This window comes from Bubalus bubalis, chromosome 11 (assembly GCF_019923935.1).
Source record: "Bubalus bubalis isolate 160015118507 breed Murrah chromosome 11, NDDB_SH_1, whole genome shotgun sequence".
NCBI classification, from domain to species: domain Eukaryota; kingdom Metazoa; phylum Chordata; class Mammalia; order Artiodactyla; family Bovidae; genus Bubalus; species Bubalus bubalis.
Window position 1 is genome coordinate 56,508,739 of NC_059167.1, and position 24,866 is coordinate 56,533,604.

The following is a 24,866-nucleotide window of genomic DNA, read 5'->3' on the forward strand; positions in this document are numbered from 1 at the left end:
ATTGAAGGCAAGAGGAGAAGGGGCGACAGAGGATGAGATAGTTGGATGGCATCATCGACTCAATGGACAAGAATTTGAGCAAACTCCGGGAGATGGTGAAGGACAGGGAAGCCTGATGCTGCAGTCCACAGGCTCGCAGAATCGACGAGGGCTGAGCAAGCAAACAACAACAACAGCGCCTCCAGAGCGGAAGCCCGGTGAGGCCCGCCCCGCCCCCCAACCCCTCCAGAGCCGCCCCGCCGCGCCCCGCCGCGCCCCGCCCCGCCGCGCCCCGCCGCGCCCCGCCCCGCCGCGCCCCGCCCTTCCGCAGCGGCCCGCCCCACCGCCGCGCCTCGCCTCGCCCCCACCACGCCCTCTCCCTCCGCCGCGCCCTGCTCTCGCCCCGCCTCCAGTCCCTGGTCCTGCCCCGCCCTCGTCCCGGTGCTCCGCTGGTTCGGCGCTCAGCGCCCCAGGGTCCAGGCCAGGCCCCCCGGCCGGCTTCTGCGGTCGCCATGACGGCGGCCGTGTTCTTCGGCTGCGCCTTCATTGCCTTCGGGCCTGCGCTTGCCCTCTACATCTTCACCATCGTCACCGAGCCGTTACGCATCATCTTTCTCATCATTGGGTAAGGCGGTTGCGCCGGGAAACCCGGACCGCGGCTCCCCTCCCCCGCTGGGGATACCCGCTATCCCTGGCGCCCCATCAAACATCTTGATCACGTTGAGCTTTAGAGCGGAGAATGGTTGGAAGTGGGAGAGCTGAGACCCCTTTCCCTAGGACTTCTTGCCCTCCTCCGAGGGTCGGCGACCTCAGAGAGCGAGCTCACATCGTAAAGGAGCTCACACCGTGGGTCTCAGAAAACCCTGACGCTTGGTTCCATAGTCTGCCTAGGGTCCATGGGTGGGCGTTCGTCATACATTAAAACTGTGTAAAGAATTGTGGATAACTTCAAATATGCATCTTTGATTTATTTTGGAGAGAGAGCGCCTCAGATTCAAACAGGCGTCTCTAATCCCAAGCTAGTTAAGAGCCCTTAAGCACCTGGGGATCAGGTGCTTTAAAACACACTCCTGCCCAACCCCTACCCGTGATCAACTGAATAGGAATGTATAGGGGGTGGGATTCGGAACACGCAATTTATTTTAAGAGACCCAGGTGATCCAGGTATGCGGCCAAGGGGTAGAAGCCTGTGAAAACTCCGCGGCACCTGTAGTACATCTCTTTGCAGGAGCTTGGTCAATACCGAACTCCTGTGGCGAATGTGATCATAATGCCAGTTTTCACCTATCTGGCAGCTCTCACTGGAGCTTCCCCATGACCCTCTGTGCTGTTGAGTCTCAATTGGCATCAGGAGAAACGGCCAGGCCAGGCCAGTGAGTCCCACATTTTCTGAACTTCTTCACCTCTCTCACTGTATTGAAAGTGCTGCATCACAAGAGTCATTTAAAAACCAATGTAGAGGGACTTCACTGGTGGTCCAGTGGTTAAGAATCTGCCCTTCAGTTCAGGGGACTCCGGTTCGATCCTGGTTGGAGAACCAAGATCGGATATGCCTGCCGCGGGGTATCCACGCCTGCTGGCCACAACTAAGACCCTATGCGGCCAGGTAAAACAAAACAAATACAATAGAGATTTGGGCAGAAGGTCTGTAAAGCTTGTTATAATCATTAAACTCCACAGGAATGTTGTAAAAACCAGACCTGGGAAACTGATCTAGATCAGAGCACAGGCTTTCAACATCTGGATTTTAAACAACTGTTCTGTTAATAGAGACATAGACATTTTCCTGGAAAAAATATTTACACATCAGTGGACAAAGCTTTAGTTAGGAAGCTTAATTAGCAAATAACGAAGTTTCCAGCCAGACAGTCCTTGGCAAATAGTCTTCAGATGTACTTACAAAAAGAAGGGTCAGTGAAAAAAGTGATTTTTTTATGAAAAATTTCAAATTCCTCTTGGACTGCATGTTTGTTTCACCAGGGAAACTACACATTAATTAAGAACAGTTGAATGTTTTCTGTCAGGAAATCTCTTTCTTCTCAAGCAGGGTTTTATTTTGGTTTTATTTTTATTTATTTATAATTCTTTCAGCTGTAAGCAGTATCTCTAGGCTCTATACATTTTATTTATTTTTAACTTTTTACTTTGTTTTGAGCTGTAGCCAGTTAACAATGTTGTGATAGATTAAGGTGAAGAGCAAAGGACTCAGCCATATGGATACACGTATCCATTCTCCCCAAACCACACTGCTATATTTAAAATGAATAACCAGAACCTACTGTGTTTGGAGAAGGTGATGGCACCCCACTCCAGTACTCTTGCCTGGAAAATCCCATGGATGGAGGAGCCTGGTGGGTTGCAGTCCATGGGGTCCCGAAAAGCCGGACATGACTGAGCGACTTCACTTTCACTTTTCACTTTCATGCATTGGAGGAGGAAATGACAACCCACTCCAGTGTTCTTGCCTGGAGAATCCCAGGGACGGGGGAGCCTGGTGGGCTGCCAGACGTCTATGGGGTCGCACAGAGTCGGACACGACTGAAGCGACTTAGCAGCAGCAGCAGCAACTGTGTATAGCACATGGAATCATGCTCAGTGTTATGTGGCAGCCTGTACATTTTATTATTATTATTATTATTGCCATGTGATATGTGGGATCTTATTCCCCAACCAAGAATCTAACCTGCTGTCCCTGCATTGGAAGCTCAGAGTCCTAACCACTGGATGACCAAGGAAGTCCCTTTTTTCTTTTCTGCTTTTAAATCATTTTTGATCCTGTTCACTTATAACTTTTTTCCCCTCCAATTTTCAGAGCTTTCTTCTGGTTGGTGTCTCTGCTGTTTTCTTCCTTCATTTGGTTCACGACAGCAACCCTTATTGGTAACAAAGATGAACCAAGAGAGAAATATCTGCTGATTTTTGGAGTGTTAATCTCAGTCCTTATCCAAGAAATGTTCCGGTTTGCATATTATAAACTTTTAAAGTAAGTTAAGTGTTTGGTTTACTTTTTTCCCCCAGTGTTTTTTGAATTATTATTTACTAATTTGAAACATTAATATGTTGTTGTATTTGAAGGTCCGTGTCTTCCTACATAGTTCCAAGCCAGGGGATCGTACATTTCCAGCCTGAAAATATTGAGTATTTTGAGTTGTGGGCCCTTATTCCTTCCTTCACTCATTCAAAAAATATGTCTTGAGAATTTGCTTAATGCCATGCACTACTCTGGGTACTGGGGATACATCATGATTAAAAGACATTTTCATGGTGGTACCTTATAGTGGAAAGAGACAACAAATGAATAAATAAGAAAATACATTGTATATTACAAGATAAGTGCCATAGAGAAAAATAAGGTAGAACAAGTCATTGAAACAATAAGTACAAAAACTGTTCCAAATCAGAATTTATATGTGCTTCTCTTTGCCATCACCCAAAGTAGATAATTCTTATGGCAGTTATGCTTGCCATAATTTTGACTGTATTAGGGGAAACAGGTGTTCATTTTGTGATAATGTCATTTGATTTCATGTCTGTAATAGAAAAATACATTTAAAAAAAAGTCGTGGTCATGAGTTCCCTTTCTAGGCCAGGAAGTAGGTCATCTGTAGGATCCATGAGGCACTCACGTGAAACCGCTGTTTGAAAGCAGAGCTTGAACTTGGAACAGTAGTTTCCTTCAGGCAGTCAGGAGTTTGGCTTTGATTACATAGTAATGCTTAGTTAGTAAACTGATAAATGTGCTGTTTTTTCATTTCTGCAAATGAGTTCATTAAAGCACTTTATGACTTTCAAGGGTGCAACCAAGACAGAAAGGACCTCAACAGCATCTCTTGTAATAGGCTTCTGATCCTTTGTTCCTTCCAAAATGCCAAGGCTTCTGTATTTTTTACTTGATGCTTTTTATAACAGATACTGAAATTTTAATAATGAAGCAATTTAAACCACGAGTAGAAAACCAGAAAGCCATTGCTTAGAAGCAAAAGTAGTATCTTAGAAAAGGTTTAAAAATGAAAGTTCCATTAGTTCCTGGAAATTTTAAAGAGCAACAGATAAAAATCAAAGATAACATTTCAGGTTCCGTGGGAATTACAGTATCCTTAAGAGATGGACATTCAGCTATGGTTGAATATTTCTGGCACGGAGCAGTTAACTGCCATTCCAAAATTTAATTTTTACTGTAGAATATGTTAAGGTAATAAAAATCTCGCCTCTGTCTCACCTCTACCATGCACAGGCAAAAGCAGTCTCTTGCATGGTTGTCATCTTATCTCTTTCAACACTGCATTCCTCATTTTCTCACCTGGCCCTCAGAAGACACGGATGTGGCTTCCAAATCTTTTCCTGTCTCTGTTCTTTTATGTCAGTGGACACACCCCTTTCTGGCAGTGCCCAGGGTTTACCTGTGCCCAGGACCCAGCACAGTGCCCCACTATGGTCAGAGTGGTTCAGAAAGCAGGGCCCTTCCCACCGTTGACAGGGCACTTTTCTCTTAAGCCAGCTTCCGATTGCACTGGACTTTCTTACTCTAACGTCATCGTCATTGGCTCACATTGGTTTTGCGTTTTCTGATTTCAGTAGATTTTCACAGATAGGTCCTGGCTTTAGTAATAACCCTTTAGGACTTGAGATTCTACAACCTCAGTTACCTGAATTGGCTGAGTATCTACTGTTCTTTACTGTTATGTTTCTTCATGATTTCCACCTGAAAAGCAAAGCTTTATTGGCTCTAACCCAAGGTTCCAGTGGCACCCCACTCCAGTACTCTTGCCTGGAAAACCCAATGGACAGAGCAGCCTGGTAGGCTGCAGTCCATGGGGTCACTAAGAGTCAGACACGACTGAGCGACTTCACTTTCAGTTTTCACTTTCGTGCATTGGAGAAGGAAATGGCAACCCACTCCAGTGTTCTCGCCTGGAGAATCCCAGGGACAGGGGAGCATGGTGGGCTGCCGTCTATGGGGTCGCACAGAGTCAGACTCGACTGAAGCGACTTAGCAGCAGCAGCAATCCAAGGTTCCAAAAGACAACAAGCCCAACATGAGTTGCCTTTTTGCGGGGAGTGAGGGCGGGGAATGGCAGCTATTGCTGTGCTGCTTGTGGGATCTTAGTTCTCTGACCAAGGATTGAACCTGCATCCTGGCAACGACAGTGCGGAGTCCTAACCACTGGACTGCGAGGGAACTCCCCATGGGTTGCCCTTTTTAATGAGGGCAGTGAGGGCATAGGACCACATGCGGAAGGAAGTATTGCTGTCAGTCTGTAGGCTCTCAGGCCAGGAAATTCAGAGAAACCTCTTTGGCCTTCTGGGGAAACCATATTTGGTCCTCCAAAAGGACCTTTGGAGATTTGCAGATAAATAATAGGACAAATGTGTATTAACAGGTGCCTTTGTTTGCCTTTACAAAATGGATCTTCAACAGACTTTTGGAATATGATAAATATTTTCCTAGCACATTTTTAAAATGTTGGATGTTATATAGTTACATGTTAAAACAAGTTTGAGAATTATGTACTTTATTCATGACTAACATTTATATAGATACATTTAAGTTGCTGTCTTAGGCTTCACCAAATTAAATATAGGAACTTCAGTTTAATCAATATTTTAACTATCTCCACTGCCAAGGTAGGTTTTGAAATTTTAAGTTTAAAGTACTGCCTCAATAATATTTTTGCTACCTGAATTTGGTGCCAAGATTAAAATGTGGAGAGCTTGCACCAGTTTTACATATATATATATATAATTGAATCAAAGTATTTATTGTTTAGTCACTTCAGTAGTGTCCAGCTCTTTTGTAGCCCCACGGACTGTAGACTTCAAGGCTTCTCTGTCCATGGAATTCTCAAGGCAAGAATACTGGAGCGCGTTGCCATTTCCTTCTCCAGGGTATCAACCCGGGAATCAAACTTGCGTCTCCTGCATTGGCAGGCAGACTCTTAACCACCGCAAGCCACTAGGGAAGGCCACTATCATTGTAGTTCAATATGAATTTATTTCATGACTCAGGCCTTAGGAACAGTGCTTCATCTTGAATGAATCAATCGTAACTTTCAGCCTAGCAAAGCATTGCACTGTGAGAAATTGACATGTGGCCACAAATGATAGTTTTTTCTAGCTTAATTAGAAGGGAAAAAAAAATCCAAGTTATGGTCCTGCATATTGCCTAAAATATACACTAGAATTTTTTTGGCTTGGAGTGAAGCTTTTGTAGTTTCAGTTGTCTGATAATGCTGATACCATAAAGATTTGGTAATTTAAAAATCATTTATAGAAGAAGTGGTAAGATAATCATTGCTACAACCTTTTAAAAGGCATAAGTCTATTTTAAAAAATTTCTAAAAGAGTGCATTTACATGCATATTCTGTGGTACTTTCCCTCTCTTACACACACATGTAGAGTGAATCAGAGCAAACAAGAAAGCTGGTATGATTTATCATATGTTTTTCAGTTTATATTTCAAAAAATTGAGCTTTTTCTTTTTTGTTCTTAGAAACAATAATAAATGCAAACAAAAATTTTTCCATTTCAGTAAAATGGTGAAATGAAAATCACTGCCCCTCATGTCATCAGTTGTGTGTTGTGTCCATCAAGAACTTGGAAGCTGATGACGGTGCCTTTTACTTTTCACTTCCTGATATTGGCGCTGAGAACTGTTGGTGCCCTAGACCTTTCCTTCCTCATTAGAAGGAGGACATTTACAAAACTTTTAAGTTTAGAGCTTTAATATATTTGTGATAGCAGTACCTTATTATACTAAATATCAAAAATCTTTTATTCATTACTGAGCAATTTATATAAAACAGAAATCTTCCAAAATTTATTGATTCTATTATACCATTATATCTGTTTATTGATGGAGATTATTGCTATTGTGTAGGTCTGTAAGCATTCATTAGCCTTTCAAAACACTCCTGTGATAGGTGAGTTTATATAGGCTACTTGGGCATTTCAGGTGGTTACTGTTCCAGAGAAAGAAGATCACAGTCACGTAAATTCTGGCTCATGTCCTTGCTACTAAATGATACTTCCAAATGGAGAGCACTGAAATGGCAAATTTTTCTTTTCCTTGTTTTTTTTTTGGTCTTGTTGTGTGGCATGTGGGATCTTGGTTCCCTGACCAGGGATCAAACCTGTGCCCCCTGTAATAGAAGTGTGGGGTCTTACTTAACCACTGGACCACCAGGGAAATCCCAAAGACATTTTTCTTTATGCTTATTACTATTTTGATTGAATTCTGTGTTGCCTTATTTAATACATTAAATAATATATATATATGGCAAATATATATAAATATATATTTATATTTATGTGATGAGATAGGCTCACTGCAGTGAATATGCATACCTTGAAATTTAATTAACACAATAACCCAGAATATAAGTTCTGTGTTCTGGCTAATTTTCTACCTTAGAGTTAACCTCACTCACTTTTGTTTCAGCACTTGTTGAAAAATCATTCTAAAATGTTTGGTTCCTTGGTTGCTTTACAAAATATATTTTATGGTAAATATAATTTAAATATCCTTTGAGTCAGGAATCTTGTTGCAGACTTTCTAACCAACAAGGGATAGTAATAGTGATGAGAGTGGAACTGACCTGGCCACAGTCCTGACACATTTGTGGGGGGGGTGGGGGGCAGGACTCATGGTAAATTTGCAGGTTGTCCACAACAGAAGCCTGGATACGATCACTCTGAAGATCATTTCTTACTGAGCAGTGGTTCTTTCAGGTATTCACTTATCTTCTTTTCTGAAGGTAGCATTTTATTCTCCCCTGAAGCCTGATTGGGGATATGAAAGAAATGTTTTAGAATCAGAAGACCATGGGATTAGGTATCCATATGAAAGTTCAGACCATCAGTGTGAATAGGATTTCAAAGTTAAGGAGAGGGACTTCCCTGGTGGTCTAGTGGTTAAGACCTGGCTTCCAGTGTGGGCGTGCAGGTTCGATCCCTGGTCAGGGATTTAAGATCCCACATGAAAGATCCCCATAAGAACAACAACAAACAAACCTAAGAGCAGAGAGAGATGGGGTGAATGACTGTCAATCATTGGTAAAGATGGCTTTTTTGAGCAATTGTTGCCTGAACTAGACTTTGAGGAATGAGTACCATTTAGGTTCTACGGAGTTGAAGGTAGAAGGGAGGGTGGCACAATAAGTCTAACCCAGGCAGAAATGCAGCAAAGTACTAAGAAAGTGGAATTAAAGATACAATACTTTGGGAAGAGGAACAATTCAGAGTGGTAGATGCCATAGCATGTTGAATTAAATACTTCCTAAGACAGACTGGTTCCAAATAGGAAAAGGAGTACATCAAGGCTGTATACTGTCAACCCTGCTTATTTAACTTCTATGCAGAGCACATCATGAGAAACGCTGGGCTGAATGAAACACAAGCTGGAATCAAGATTGCTGGGAGAAATATCAATAACCTCAGATATACAGATGACACCACCCTTATGGCAGAAAGCAAAGAAGAACTAAAGAGCCTCTTGATGAAAGAGAAAAAGGAGAGAGAAAAAGTTGGCTTAAAGCTCAACATTCAGAAAACTAAGATCATGGCATCCGGTCCCATCACTTCATGGCAAATAGGTGGGGAAACAGTGGCTGACTTTATTTTTCTGGACTCCAAAATCACTGCAGATGGTGATTTCAGCCATGAAATTAAAAGACGCTTGCTCCTTGGGAGAAAAGTTATGACCAACCTAGACAGCATATTAAAAAGCAGAGATATTACTTTGCCAACAAAGGTCCGTCTAGTCAAGGCTATGGTTTTTCCAGTGGTCATGTATGGATGTGAGAGTTAGACTATAAAGAAAGCTGAGTGTCGAAGAATTGATTGCGAGTCCCTTGGACTGCAAGGAGATCCAACCAGTCCATCCTAAAGGAAATCAGTCCTGAATATTCATTGGAAGAACTTATCTTGAGGCTGAAACTCCAATATTTTGGCCACCTGATGCAAAGAACTGACTCATTTGAAAAGAGCCTGCTGCTGGGAAAGATTGAAGGCGGGAGGAGAAGGGGATGACAGAGGATGAGATGGTTGGATGGCATCACTGACTCAATGGACATGAGTTTGAGTAAACTCCTCAAGTTGGTGATGGACAGGAAGGCCTGGGGTGCTGCAGTCCATGGGGTTGCAAAGAGTTGGACACGACTGAGTGAGGGAACTGATACTCAAGCTTAGTCATGGTGGTGCTAGTGGTAAAGAATCACCTGCCAGTACAGGAGAATAAGAAATGAGAGTTCAGTCCTTGGGTGGTGCAACCCACTCCAGTATTCTTGCCTGGAGCATCCTGGACAGAGGAGCCTGGCAGGCTACAGTACATAGGGTCACACAGAGTCGGATATGACTGAAGTCACTTAACACACAAGCTTAGTCATAAGTATTGCTTTTTTCCCCCCTTATTAAACCCAATCCTGATGGCTTGTTTACTTATATTGTTTTTCCTATTCTTTTTGAATGTCAGATAAAAGGCAAAAGTTGGTTGGAAATTTTGGTTGATTTTAGTTAATTGAAGCTTTGTTGTACTCATTTAAATGGATTTTAGATTTAGAGTATAATCTGATCAAAAACCTCATTAAGTATCTGAATTTTAAGATACCTTATGTGTTTTCTGATATACTACTTTAAAAAAAATTATATGTGTGTTTTTATTTTAGAAAAGCCAGTGAGGGTTTGAAGACTATAAACCCATATGAGAAAGCACCCTCTATGAGATTGCTGGCTTATGGTAAGTTAGAGCTGCATAGTGTTGTAAAGATTAAAAAAAAAAATTCAAACTTGACCTAAAAGCCATTTTTATCTTTTATAGCTTTGTGGGTTTCTAGTAGTATTTTACTACTGCATTGGCCTATTGGTGTATTTTTTTTTTTTATAGCTTTCTAGAGCCCTTTTATATGGAGAAGACAATGGCACCCCACTCCAGTACTCTCGCCAGGAAAATCCCATGGACGGAGGAGCCTGGTGGGCTGCAGTCCATGGGGTCACAAAGAGTAAAACATGACTGAGCAACTTCACTTTCATTTTTCACTTTCATGCATTGGAGAAGGAAATGGCAACCCACTCCAGTGTTCTTGCCAGGAGTATCCCAGGGATGGAGGAGCCTGGTAGGCTGCTGTCTATGGGGTTGCAGAGAGTCGGACATGACTGAAGCAACTTAGCAGTAGTAGCAGAGCCCTTTTATAAAGGAAAGTGATTTCAATTGACTCTTATCTGTGTGTCCATTAACTATTAACCAAATTTGACAGTTAGGTTTTTATTAACATGTATACACTCCGTTAACAATTTCCAAAAAAAAAAAACAATTTCCAAGTGATGTTGCTATTACCCTCTCTGGGTTGATTCCATGAATTTGTACTGGGAAAACTCTTCATATTAATACAGTTAATACCTTTTCATATTTTTCTTTCAGAATTATGGTTTAAAGGTTGGATCTAGGTTCCTAAATTGAGTCACCCAGCTTGACCGAGGGGTCCCTCTTTACAATGCAGTCGCCCCTCAAGCTCAATTGCATAAAAATTAATTCTGTAGACTCTGTTATCATGAATTAAAGTCAGAGCTTTAATATCATATCCTTCTGTCTCGCCTGTCACTTGAGAGCCTTCTTGGATCTCTTTCTGTCGTTTTTCATTTCTCTGCTACATTTCACTGTCCGTTCCCCCACGCCTCCACCCCAGTTCATCATCTTGCCAAACACTTGCCTTTTCTGAGCCAACTTTCCACTGCTTCTCCAAAAGCCTGTGCACCCTTTTTCCTTCAGCAAAATAGTGTCCCCTAGTCCTTAGGGATGTGATTTGAAGAGAAATCGTAGTGTGAATAAGGTTTAACAGTGTTTTCCTTCCTCTTTAGTTTCTGGCCTGGGCTTTGGAATCATGAGTGGTGTATTTTCCTTTGTAAATACCCTGTCTGACTCCTTGGGACCAGGCACGGTGGGCATTCATGGAGACCCTCCCCAGTTCTTCCTATATTCAGGTATGTGTCTGGTTTGAATGTTCAGACTTCTGGTCTATGGTCATCCCTAGTGGAATTCCCTGGCTTAGGAATTCCAGTGAATAGAAATTTATGTTGTACCTTCTAAAGGCAAGGTACTGTTAGGCACTGTGATGAAAGAGACCTAGGAAAGTAAGAATTACAGTTAGGGTATTTTTGAATTTTAGAATTGATTTAGCTTGTATAAAATTCATTTTTCTGTTACTATACTAACAATTTTGCTGTATAGTTGATATAAGTGAATTTTTATAGGGTTAGGGTTAGGGTTCGGGCACTAGCTACATGCTTTTTTGTTTTTTTCTAACAACATTATTTTTATTTATTATTTTTAACATTTTATTTTTAATTGGAGGACAATTACTTTACAATATTGTGATGGTTTCTGCCATACTTAAGCATGAAACAGCCACAGGCATACACATGTCCCCTCCCTCTTAAACCTCCTTTCCACCTCCCTCCCCACCCCACCCCTCTGTGTTGTCAGAGTGGGTTTCCTGCATCATGTAGCATGTCCCCACTGGCTCTTTCACATGTGGTAATGTATGTTTCAGTACTGCTCTCTCAAGTCCTCCTACCTGCTCTCTCCCTGACTGGGACCAAAAGTCTATTCTTTCTGTGTGCACCTCTTTTGCTGCTCTGCAAATAGAATCATCAGTACCATTTTTCTAGATTCCACATATATGTGTTAATATACAATATTTGTCTTTCTCTTTCTGACTTACTTCACTCTAAGAGGCTCTAGGTTCATCAACCTTATTAGAACTGACTCACATGTGTTCCTTTTTATAGCTGAGTACTATTCCATTGTGTATATGGACCACAACTTCTTTATCCTTTCACCTGTTGGACATCTAGGTGCTTCCATGTCCTGGCTATTGTAAATAGTGCTGCAGTGAACATTGGGGTACATGTGTCTTTTTCAATTATGATTTCCCAGTAGTGGGATTTCTGGGTCGTATGGTAGTTTTATTCCTAGTTTTTTAAGGAATCTCCACACTGTTCTCCATAGTGGCCATATCACTTTGCATTCCCACCAAACAGTGCAAGAAAGTTCCCTTTTCTCCACACCCTCTCCAGCATTAATTGTTTGTAGACTTTTTGATGATGACTGTTCTGACTGGTGTGAGATGATACCTTATTGTAGTTTTGATTTGCATTTCTCTAATAACGAGCGATGTCGAGCATCTTTTCATGTGTTTATTAGCCATCTGTATGTCTTCTTTGGAGAAATGTTTGTTTAGGTCTTCTGCCCAACTTTTTGATTGGGTTTTTCTGATATGAGTTGCACGAGCTGCTTGTATATTTTGGAGATTAATCTTTTGTCAGTGTTTCATTTGCTATTATTTTCTCCTATTCTGAGGGTTTTCTTTTCACTTTGCTTGTAGTTTCCGTCATTGTGCAAAAACTTTTGATTAGGTCCCATTTGTTTATTTTTGTTTTTATTTCCATTACTCTAGGAGGTCAGTCATAGAGGATCTTGCTGTGATTTCAGTCAAAGTGTTCTGCCTATGTTGTTTTTGTTTTTATTTTTATTTATTGGCAGTGTAAGGACTAATCTTTATAGTTTGTCATCTTGGCCGCTTTTGGGGATGGAAAGTATAATTTAATCTTGAAATTGAGAGGAAGGAAAACAGTTCTTATTTAATGTGAGGTAATGTCACTTATCTAAAAAATGTGTGTACCATATCTAAAATTGCAACTGTAACAGCCCATCTTCCTTGTTTCTTAAGAACTGGAACATGAGCAGGAACTTAGAGTCCCTTGCTCCTCCCCACTCCTCCCCCACAGGAAACTGCGGCCCTGATTTTGTGGTGTTCAGTCCCTGGGTTAGCCAGGTCTGAAAGTTAGGGTTTTAACATGTACAGATGTTTTACTTTGACGCTAAAACCTGGAAGTTTTACCTTCATGTGTGTATCTGAAAAAATATATTTAGTCTTCTTGCTTTTGAACATTTAAAAATAAACTGTACTGTATTCTTTAAAAAAAAAAAAAGTTGAGTTCACCTTTATCCAAAGATGCCTATAAAAAAAGCCAATGTATTTCAAACTGCTTTTTCATCTACCAGATGAATATTGTCTCCGTGATACAATGATCACACGTTTAAGAGTTGGTAGTGTACATAATTAGTATAAAATCTCTCCTAAATTACACAAGAATCTATCAAAAAATAGTTTTCTAATACACCACTGTATTTTTTTTGTCTTCATAAGCTACATCATTGAAATAAATGATCCCATGCACAGATTCTTTTAATTAAATCATCTTTAACATCTTTACAAAAGTAATTTGTCTTCAAGGAGCTTATCATTTTGTAGGGGGAATAAGACCTCCCCCCCCAAAGTGATTAATCTCATCAAGGCAGTTTGAAGTAATAACAGAAAAGATAAAAGATGAAAGTGTTAGTCGCTCAGTGACGCTGGACTCTCTGCGACCCCATAGACTGTAGCCCGCCAGGCTCCTTTGTCCACAGAATTTCCCAGGCAAGAATACTGGAGTGGGTTGCCAGTTCCTTCTCCAGGATAAGATGAGGTATAACTAAATTTAAAAAATTGCTGCAGTAAAAAGTTGAGAGATATCCTGCATGTTACAGTGATCCTCTAACCCAGTGGACTCTGGTTCATCATTTCAGTTTAGGCCTTGTTACCTCCTGTCTAGATTACTACCACTAACCCCCACATGGTTAGTCTTTCCTCAACGCACTTTTTATAGGTATCCATCCTTTATACTGTCCCCAAAGAAATCTTCCCTGTGTAAAACTAGGTAAGGGCTTTTCAAGGCCTACAGGATAAAGTCAAGGCCCTTCACATCTGGCTGCAAGTTAAGGGAAGGGAAAGTATGTTAGTAGAGTGGGTCATACTGATTTAGTCATGCTTCTAACAGAGCAAATTATCTTCCTTTTAAACATCCCATAACTAGAATATTTCTGACAACGTAAAAAAATGATCGTAATAAGGAGTCTTAGTATTTTTTTAGAACTGTAGTACAAGTAGCTAAAATCTGTTAGAATCCAGTATAAATTAATAAAACATAGCCAGGAGGGGGTGCTAGAGTTTTCTGTATTTTTCTAAATCAGTGTGTTATACTGCTACATAAGCAGTTTTCTTCTTTGCTTCTCAAGTAACAGTCTCCTAATGAAATTTATTTTTCTACCAGCTTCTGTCACTAGATGGCGCTAATTCCCTTTAGAGAGCTAGGCTATTTTTGCAAGATTGACTTAAAATGATTCTTTTAGAAGAAAGTAAAAAATGTGCAGCAATTTGGTGATAGTATTTGTGACTTCTGTAAATTCAAGAAAAAAAGTGTAATAATATCTTTAGATAATATCTTTAGAGGTGGCAAGAATACACAGAAGAACTGTACAAAAAAGATCTTCATGACCCAGATAATCACGATGGTGTGATCACTGACCTAGAGCCAGACATCCTGGAATGTGAACTCAAGTGGGCCTTAGGAAGCATCACTACGAGCAAAGCTAGTGGAGGTGATGGAATTCCAGTTGAGCTTTTTCAAATCCTGAAAGATGATGCTGTGAAAGTGCTGCACTCAATATGCCAGCAAATTTGGAAAACTCAGCAGTGGCCATAGGACAGGAAAAGGTCAGTTTTCATTCCAATCCCAAAGAAAGGCAATGCCAAAGAATGCTCAAACTACCGCACAATTGCACTCATCTCACACGGTAGTAAAGTGATGCTTAAAATTCTCCAAGCCAGGCTTCAGTAATACATGAACCGTGAACTTCCAGATGTTCAAGCTGAAATGGCAGAGAAACCAGAGATCAAATTGCCAACATTCGCTGGATCATCGAAAAAGGAAGAGAGCTCCAGAAAAACATCTATTTCTGCTTTATTGACTATGCCAAAGCCTTTGACTGTGTGGATCACAATAAACTGTGGAAAATTCTGAAAGAGATGGGCCCACCAGACCACCTGACCTGCTTCTTGAGAAATCTGTATGCAGGTGAGCAGATTGAGTCCCTTGGACTGCAAGGAGATCCAACCAGTCCATCCTAAAGGCGATCAGTCCTGGGTGTTCATTGGAAGGACTGATGTTGAAGCTGAAACTCCAGTACTTTGGCCACCTGATGCAAAGAGCTGACTCATTGGAAAAGACCCTGATACTGGGAGGAATTGGGGGCAGGAGGAGAAGGGGATGACAAAGGATGAAATAGTTTGATGGCATCACTGACTCAACGGACATGGGTTTGGGTGGACTCCAGGAGTTGGTGATGGACAGGGAAGCCTGGTGTGCTGCGGTTCATGGGGTGGCAAAGAGTCAGACGTGACTGAGCAACTAAACTGAACTGAATATCTTTAGCTAAGTTAGGATGACACGCTGACCATACTATGGCTGTGTACCTATAGAGTCAGGAATACCTGTTACTTTATCATGTGCTAGAGTTTATTTGTTATAACATCATTCTTTGGAGCATAAACTTTGAATTATACATTTAAGAAATTGCTTATTGCATTTAAAAATATAATCTCAAATTTGCTTATATTTGTGTTAATTGTATATATTATTTGCTGCTGTTACCATGTATTTAAGCATGAGATCATTTTAAATTTTTCATTCAGTTCAGTCATTCAGTCGTGTCCAACTCTTTGCGACTCCATGGACTGCAGCACACCAGGCCTCCCTGTCCGTCACCAACTCCTGGAGTTTACTCAAACTCATGTCCATTGAGTCGGTGACGCCATCCAACCATCTGATCCTCTGTGGTCCCCTTCTCCTCTCACCTTCGGTCTTTCCCAGCATCAGGGTCTTCTCAAATGAGTCAGTTCTTTGCATCAGGTGGCCGAAGTAATGGAGTTTCAACTTCAGCATCAGTCCTTCCAATGATTATTTAGGACTGATTTCCTTTAGGATGGACTGGTTGGATCTCCTTGTAGTCCAAGGGACGCTCAAGAGTCTTCTCCAACACCACAGTTCAAAAGCATAAATTCTTTGGAGCTCAACTTTATATGGTCCAACTCTCACATCCATATATAACTATTGGAAAAACCATAGCCTTGATTAGACAGACCTTCATTAGCAAAGTAATGTTTCTGCTTTTTAATATGCTGTCTAAGTTGATCATAACTTTCCTTCCAAGGAGTAAGCGTCTTTTAATTTCATGGCTGCAGTCACCATCTGCAGTGATTTTGGAGCCCAAAAAAAATAGTCTGTCACTGTTTCCACTGTTTCCCCATCTATTTGCCATGAAGTGATGGGACCAGATGCCATGATCTTAGTTTTCTGAATGTTGAGCTTTAAGCCAACTTTTTCACTCTCTTCTTTCACTTTCCTCAAGAGGCTCTTTACTGTACTCCATTACAAATGACTAAGTAATAACCAGAATAAAAAAGACTATGAGATCTAATTAGTATATCTGTTAGTACAAGTTATACACTATGTGATACTTGTATGTACATAGGTTGTCATGTAGCAAGTAAGCATAGTTTATAAATTAAATGTATTATAAGTTAATTCTTTTTGTTTGTAGTTGTGTAGCAGGCTAACATTAACTTTTATTAGAATCATTACTATTTCTTAGAAATTCTGTATAGAGGCAAGGTATGGGAATTGAGTCTTAAGTTCAAGTCATATCCTGGCTCATTAATTTAGTATTTTAGGCAAGTCCTTTGATCATTTAATCTCTCATTCCATAAATAATTATTTTTATTCAACAGCCCAGTCTGTATATACTTTCCACTCACAGTGGGGTATAAAGACAAACAACTGGTTATAACAAAGTGTGCTAAGTACTGTGATGAGGAAGAGCCGTGAATGCACAGAACAGCTCTCACCCACTCATTGTATCAGTACTTCTCCTTTGTGATACTTACCATATTTGTAGCTAATTAGTCAACTGTGTAGTTATTTGTGTCTTTCACCCCAACTGGATGCTCAGCCGTAAAAGGGCAAAGACTCTCTGTCTTGTTTCCTGCAGTATCCCCAGCACTGTGGAGTTCTTTGTTTCTAGATGAACTCATAAATATTTTTTGAAAAAAAGGAAAGGTAGGCATTGCTTATGGAGGAAGTGCTATCCGAGTAGAAAGTTAAAGGATGAATAGTAGGTAGGCTGGCAGAGCAAGCTGGGTGTTGGGAAGGACTGTTCCAGGCAGAGGGAAGCAGTCTTCCTAGTAGTCCTGGAGGTAAGAAAGACATTGTTCACAGGTACAGAAGTACTGGACTTCCGTCTAACCCTCAATTTCCTCATCTTTCATCAGAGGCAAAAATAATACCTAGCTCCAGGTTATAAAGAATTAAATGAAATTAGAGAGTATATATTTAAGTGCTTTATAAAGTATAAAATGGCCTAAGGGTAGAGAATTTGGTTCTTGAAGCATAGCATTTAGAGAAAGGATAATTCCTCTGATTTATGTGGTATCTGGGTTCATCAGTCTGAATCAGCTCCCTTATGATTTAGAAGAAAAATGTATTAATTACTCAGTAAGAATATCTGATGTTTTATTTTTAAAACTTCCCTAAGTCATTTCATTTACATTATATTTTCTTGGCAGTGCTCTTGTCTAGGTGAGATTTTCAACTTTTTAGCTACTAAACCTTTTATTTGGAGAAGTCAGTATGGGTCAGATCGCATGTGAAGTATCATGTTCAGTTCTTTTTTATTTCTTCAAAGTAATTGTATTTGCTTATTTCTGGCTGTGCTGGGTCTTTGATACTGAACACGGACTTTCTCTGGTAGTGGAAGCGGAGGCTACTCTGGCTGTGGTGTGAGCTTCTCATGCAGTGGCTTCTCTTGTTGCAGAGCGCCAGCCTCAGCAGTTAGGGCTCAGAAGTCGTGGCACATGGCTTAGTTGGCCCACTCAGTGTGTAACATTTCCAGACCAGGGATTGAACCTGTGTTTCCCGCATTGGCAGGCAGATTCTCAGCCACTGGACCACTAGGGAAGTCCTTGTGTTCAGTTCTGAGCATTGTGATTTAATAGGGATACTGAAGCACTAAAGTTGGTATAGAAGAACATCATTCGTATGGTGAAAAACCTAGAAGCTATATGACTGAAGGGCAGAGGAATATTGAGCTTAAAGAAAAATGAAAGGGAATGTGGGAGATTCCATTTTTGTCCAAATTTGTCATTCTGCTGTAGTAGAATTATACATCCACATCCTTCCATTGCCTTATGATGACTAGATTGTGCTTGCCTATCGCTGACTTTGACCTCAGTCCTGTGACATGACTTGGCCAAATGCTAATGTAATGTAAGTCACTAACTGGATATAAGTCAGTGACTTAAAAAGCACTTGCATGGTTGGTTCTGCCCTCTTCGGATCTGGGTCATGGACCAGAGAACATGCCACATAGTTAATGCCCCCTTAGCCTGGACCACAGAATGAGTGTGTATAGAGCAGACCTGGGCCCAGCCTGCAGTGACAAGCCAACCCAGCTGTACCAGCAACAGGGCTGTCCAGCTGAGCCCAGGCTCACTTGATCAGCCAAAGCACAGTCATCCTCTAGACGAGTGAGCATGAGAGTAAATCTTTCTTGTTGAAACCCAGTGAGTTTTTTTTTTTAATTCATTTCACTTTTTTCCCCCACAGTATTTTGAGTATAATCTCTATCATGTGGCAGTTTGTTAAATGTTTAGACTTTTAAGTGAAAGCACTTGGTGTGCAAAACTATCTCTGCTGCTGCTGCTAAGTCGATTCCGTCGTGTCCGACTCTGTGCAACCCCATAGACGGCAGCCCGCCAGGCTCCACCATCCCTGGGATTCTCCAGGCAAGAACACTGGAGTGGGTTGCCATAGCCTTCTCCAATGCATGAAAGTGAAAAGTGAAAGTAAAGTCGCTCAGTCGTGTCCGACTCTTCGAGACCCCATGGACTACAGCCCACCAGGCTCCTCCATCCATGGAATTTTCCAGGCAGGAGTACTGGAGTGGGGTGCCATTGCCTTGTCTGAAAACTGTCTCTAATAACTACCAATTCCAAAGTGGTAGAGGAACTATTACATTATTAATGACACAGAGAAAGTAATTGACTATAAAGCTTAATCTGCAATTCTTATCCTTTTCTGAATTTGTTCGAGTCTTAATTCTTACACTAAATGACCCCAGCCGCCTCTGCTGGGGACACAAGGATTCTTCATGTCCTGTCATTGGCTTTGTCACCAAAGATGTATTTTCATTCTGTGCTTTCTTTACATCAGTAGTGCAACAGTCTTTCCTTCAAGTTGTTCAAATAACTGAAAATGTTAAGGTTATACTTTGTAAATTTCCTCTCCCTGAGCCTTGGCCTGTTACAGGCTCTAGTAGCCTGTGGTACATTATCAAGTGTGCGGAGCCCAGGTGGCCATCTTCAGGCAGAGCTGCTGCTGCTGCTGCTAAGTCGCTTCAGTCGTGTCCGACTCCGTGCAACCCCATAGACGGCAGAGCACAGACAGGCAGTTCAGTGAATTGCGTCAGAGAGTGGCTGAAAGGATGCCACAGGCTGCGGCTCTTCCACGTGTGTCCCAGGTGACCTTCTGGGACACTGACGTCTCCTTGCTCCCGTGGCTGGGTGAAGAGGCCCTGCTGACCCAGCTCAAGCAGCCTGAGACCTTGTGCTTCTGTCTCTCCAGGCCTTATATCATCTTTTATGTATTTATTTGGCTGTGTCTGGTCTTAGTTGTGGCATGTAGGATCTTCAGTCTTCATTGCAGCATGCCAGGTCTTTAGTGGGCAGCATGTGGGATCTAGTTTCCTGACCAGGGATCGAACCTTGGCCCTTTGCATTGGGAATCTTAGCCACTGGGCCACCAGAGAAGTCTGAGGCCTGTGTCATCCTCACATGTGAATTGGTCCTTATTTTCTTTATCTACTGCTGCCTTTAACATTTGGTGCTATGAATAAATAAACATATTTATTTATTTGGTGTGTGTTGAGTGTCTTTTTCTTCAATGAATCTTACAGAGTTTTTTTTCATAGCCATGATAGTACCCTGTAAAGATGATTTGCATTGGGAAAAAGTAGTCTTTTTTTAAAAATGTCATTCAGCATAGTATCTTCCTTCATTTAGTTCTATAGGAATATTAATTTACCCATGAAACCCAATATTAATAATTTGCAAGGAGAAAAAAAAATCCTGTCTTCAGCTTTATTGATGAGCCTGGCCTTCCTCACTAACCTCGGCTGATCCTCTGCAGCGCCATGGCTGGGCCCCTGGCATTTACTGACCTGCTCTGTGCTCACATCTCACCAAGGATTCTCATCAGCACTGGAACCGTTTCTACCAGTTCATCTTCTCCCTCTCCCCTGCTCTGCTAGAGAGAACCACCCTGTTCCCCTCGGGCTGGCTGCATGACTCAGTTTCTAAGGAAATTGTTCACGTTGCAGCACGTCTCACTGGTGTTACTGAGGCTTTCCAACACTATTCCTGGAACAGGTTTTAGTTCAGTTTCCCCAAACTACTTTTCTTACATGCATAGATGTTTGGAAAGCTTCATGGTTCTTTTAAGGGATTAATCAAGCTTGAGGTTTATTTTAAGAGATGGAGCTATCAGATTTTACCATCTTTTTCATTCTCAAGTTCTTGGCCAAACATTTACTTGAATATTTTCATTTACAAAGATCTTCTTGAATGTTTCTATCTTGAGATTGAAGTGCCTTGTTTCAAATGGTAGGCTGTTTTTCCATTTCTCAGGGGACTTTCTCCTTACATTCACCGTCTGATGATTTACAGTATCCCGGACCTACCAGCATTTCTGGAGGACAGAAGACAGAGGGACAGCGTCTTTAGAGCGGGGTACCTCTGTGGTCTCCCTCATCTCAGCTGAAGCACTTCCATCCTTCCTGTTGCTCAGGCCCAAAAGCTTGGAGTAATCCTGATTCTCCTGTTTTTTTGTTAAGTCACATCTAATCCAACTGCAAATGTTACCTCTAACTTCCATTTAAATCTCCATCCAGGTTCTTATGGGCTTGGTTTTGCTTTAGATATGGCTTTAGCAGTGGAAGTTTGAGAGCTGGTTTGGAGCAAGCATTGTAAGAAAAGATAAACCTGATGGTGGGCAAGGTAAACCTGCAGCCATTCCAGGGCAGTATCAGACGTGGGACGGTCCTAGGTAATTTCATGAAGTCAGTGAAGCAGTCATACAAAGTATTTTTTAAATTAATTTATTTTTAATCAAAGGATAATTGCTTTACAACGTGCTGAGTATTAATAGAATCCTGAGAGCCCACACACACTGAATTAGGAATTTGTACCCCAGGTTCCTATAAGCACTACCTTACACCCTACGTGCCCAGTGGCAGTTCTGGCCAGTGAGTTTGGCGTGGTTGCTTATGCAGCATTTTTGTGACAATAGTTGAGCTGTAACAGGGAGTTTCAGGTATTTTTAATGTGCCACAAATGGGAAAAAAGAGTTGATATTGGTTCTTCAAAGAACCTTCCTAGGCTTATTAAGAAGCAGGAGCTGGTAAAAGATTTCTCAGCCTTGTTACTATTGGCCTTTGGAGTTCTTTGTTGGGGCGGTGGCAGGGGCTGTCTTGTGTATTGTAGGATGTTCAACAGCATCCCTGGCTTCTATCTACTAGAAGCCAGAAGTACCCCACCCGCAGTGTGGCAACCAAAAATGTCTACAGACATTGACAGGTGACCTCTGGGGGCAAAATCACCCCACTTGAGATTCACCAGATTAAAAGGCCAGGTTTGGGTTCAGTTTGAGAAGAGACTTTCCCACAGTGACTGTTGATGAAATAAGCTCCTAAACTGGGAGTAATTGGAAGTGGACCCTGTGTGGAATCTGCTTTTTCATTGCACAGGGGACTGGATCAGACAGCATTTAAGGGGCTTCCCAACGCTGACTCTCCACACTGATTGGAGGAGAGAATTTCATCATTTGTCACCATCTGCTCTGGGGCTTGTCAGCCCCAGACATTGTTTCCTTGGCAGTCTGTTCAGCTCATGAACGTCCTTCAGGAGCATTTTCATAAATCTGAAATGATATTTCATAGTGTTATATTGTTTACGTTTGGATTGCTTTCAGGACATCTTCTTTTTGATCTGGTTGGTATTAAGGGCTAGTACTATGCCTTTCTTATGGCTATATGAGATGGCGTTCAAAATGTCTTATTTTAATGTGGGAGAATGTTACTTGGTTAGTAATAAATGTACATTTATATTACAATAAACTAGATAACAGAATTCTGTTACAGTTTTTAAAGCAAAAATGTAAAGTTAAATCATTATTACTGGAAAAGCATTTTCAAAAGCACTAGTTGTGTTCTGGGGTCTGACTTGGGCTAGGTCACTGGAGATCTCTCCAGGATCTGGCGAGTTTCTGCAACCAGGAAGGAAAGAGGAGAGGCTGTCACTTTGCAGGACCTTGATGCACCAGACCCTTCTCTTACTGGGGAAGAGAAATCAGGAGCTCTTTGGTAATCACACCGTGGCTCTGGGCAGCTGAGTTTGAGCCTTGGCTTTGGGAGGTCCTCCTCTGCTTGTTGTTGCCAGCACCCAGCAGCAGCAGCCCGTGGCGCTCTCTAGCCTGGTTATAGACATTCTCTGAAGTTGGCAGGGGAAGCCACATAGCTATTTCCATGCTGGCTGGACTCAGTATTAGAATCAGTAGCTATATTAGGCTGTTGTCTGTAAGGACAGAAAAGTAGATACTGGGAATGAGGGAGAGAGGGACAAACATGAAAATGAATTTAGTTATGAGTTAGTGTGCTGGAAAGCTTGGGCTGTGTTCAGCAAGGATTGATGAACCAAACAGTAAATGTAGCCTCTTAGAGATAACACTGAAACATTTTCTTTAGAAATAGGTTGAATTGAAACATTGTCTACCAAGAGAATGTGTAAAAGATTATTAGAAGAGGAAGTCCATTATCAAACTAGAAAGCTAAAAGCAAAACAAAACTAGAAAGCTATAGTTTCACAAACAGATGTACAATACTTCTTAGCACTCTTCAGCTTTCTGATTGATGTTCCCAAATATTGGAAATTATGGAAGCCCTTTTTATTAATCTGGATTATAAAAGCACATAATTTTGATATTCTTATAGTTAACTTAGAAAAGTATTTTTTCATTAAAAAAATATTTTATTTAATTTGGCTGTGCCAGGTCTTATTTGCAGCACTCAGGATCTTCATCGTCATTGTGGCATCAGGACCTTTAGTGGTGTCATGTGGGATCTAGTTCCCTGACCAGGGATTGAACCCGGGGCCCCCTGCATTGGGAGCACGTAGTCTTAGCCACTGGACCACCAGGAAAGTCTTGAAATTTTTCTTTAACTTTTAACAGTATTAGAACAAAGCAATGGGGATTCCCTGGTGGTAGGACTCTGAGCTTCCATTGCAGGTTTCCTGGGTTCAGTCCGTAGCTGGGGAACTAAGTTCCTGCATGTCGTGTGGTAAGGCAAAAACAAACAAACAAAAAAAAACAAGCTAAATTTTAGAATTAGATTCATTGATTCATTGAAGGACTTTTAGAATTTTGTGTCTTTAGGAACATGACATGAGAAAGGTTTAGTAAATAAAAGACAGTACCCTGCTGCTGCTGCTGCTAAGTCACTTCAGTCGTGTCCGACTCGGTGCAGCCCCATAGATGGCAGCCCACCAGGCTCCCCCATCCCTGGGATTCTCCAGGCAAGAACACTGGAGTGGGTTGCCATTTCCTTCTCCAGTGCAGGAAAGTGAAAAGTGAAAGTGAAGTCGATCAGTCGTGTCCGACTCGTCGCGACCCCATGGACTGCAGCCTTCCAGGCTCCTCCGTCCATGGGATTTTTCCAGGCAAGAGTACTGCAGTGGGGTACCATCACCTTCTCCAGACAGTACCCTAGTGATACTATTAACAAATCTTCATTTCTAATTGTAGTTAATTCCATTTATTAGAGAAAAGTATCAAAATAGTGTGTATGTAGCTCTAGCTACATGTATATGACAGAATCATTTTAGTTATTCAGGTCTCAGTTTCTGTTGGACCTCTAACCAATTAGGAAAAACAAATCCCAGTAATCTAAGCAGCACATTGTAATAGTAAAGGCTTATGACCATAGAAGCCATCTAATATAATAATAGAAACTCAGTTCAATTCAATCACTCAGTCATGTCTGATTCTTTGCTACCCCGTGAACCACAGCATATACCAGGCCTCCCTGTCCATCACCAACTCCCAGAGTTTACTCCAACTCATGTCCATTGCGGAGAAGGCAATGGCACCCCACTCCAGTACTTTTGCCTGGAAAATCCCATGGATGGAGGAGCCTGGTAGGCTGCAGTCCATGAGGTCGCTAAGAGTCGGACACGACTGAGCGACTTCATTTTGACTTTTCACTTTCCTGCATTGGAGAAGGAAATGGCAACCCACTCCAGTATTCTTGCCTGGAGAATCCCAAGGACGGGGGAGCCTGGTGGGCTGCCATCTATGGGGTCGCACAGAGTCGGACACGACTGAACCCACTTAGCAGCAGCAGCATGTCTATTGAGTAGGTGATGCCATCCAACCATCTCATCCTCTGTTGTCCCCTTCTCTTCCTGCCTTCAGTATTTCCCAGAATCAGGGTCTTTTCCAGTGAGTCAGTTCTTTGCATCAGGTGGCCAAAGTATTGGAGTTTCAGCTTCAACATCAGTCCTTCCAGTGAATATTCAGGACTGATTTCCTTTAGGATTGACTGCTTGGATCTCCTTGCAGTCCAAGGGACTCTCAAGAGTCTTCTCCAACACCACAGTTCAAAACCATCAATTCTTTGGCACTCATCTTTCTTTATAGTCCAATTCTCACATCCATACATGACTACTGGAAAAACCATAGCCTTGACTAGACGGACCTTTGTTGACAAAGTAATGTCTCTGCTTCTTAATATGCTGTCTAGGTTGGTCATAACTTTTCTTCCAGGGAGCAAGCATCTTTTACTTTCATGGCTGCAGTCACCATCTGCAGTGATTTTGGAGCCCCCAAAAATAAGGTCAGCCACTAT

The 24,866-nt window shown here is 41.6% G+C and overlaps 1 protein-coding gene across 8 annotated transcripts in view; it reads left to right on the forward strand.

The window, feature by feature from the left end:
* The first annotated feature begins 348 nt into the window (after positions 1 to 348).
* The window catches only part of APH1B (aph-1 homolog B, gamma-secretase subunit), a 63,115-nt gene continuing 38,597 nt past the window's right edge, over positions 349 to 24,866 (forward strand). The window contains exons 1-5 of one of the 8 annotated variants that reach the window (XM_044925087.2): positions 350 to 604; positions 2,792 to 2,962; positions 9,643 to 9,713; positions 10,832 to 10,954; positions 21,711 to 22,082. In XM_044925087.2, coding sequence (XP_044781022.2) covers positions 492 to 604; positions 2,792 to 2,962; positions 9,643 to 9,713; positions 10,832 to 10,954; positions 21,711 to 21,856 — 624 coding nt within the window. In that variant the 5' untranslated portion in view covers positions 350 to 491 and the 3' untranslated portion in view covers positions 21,857 to 22,082. Of the gene's footprint in view, positions 605 to 2,791; positions 2,963 to 9,642; positions 9,714 to 10,831; positions 10,955 to 21,710; positions 22,083 to 24,866 lie in introns of those variants that run through there. The other 7 variants (XM_044925088.2, XM_045162083.1, XM_045162084.1 and 4 more) reach the window with 7 other exon arrangements.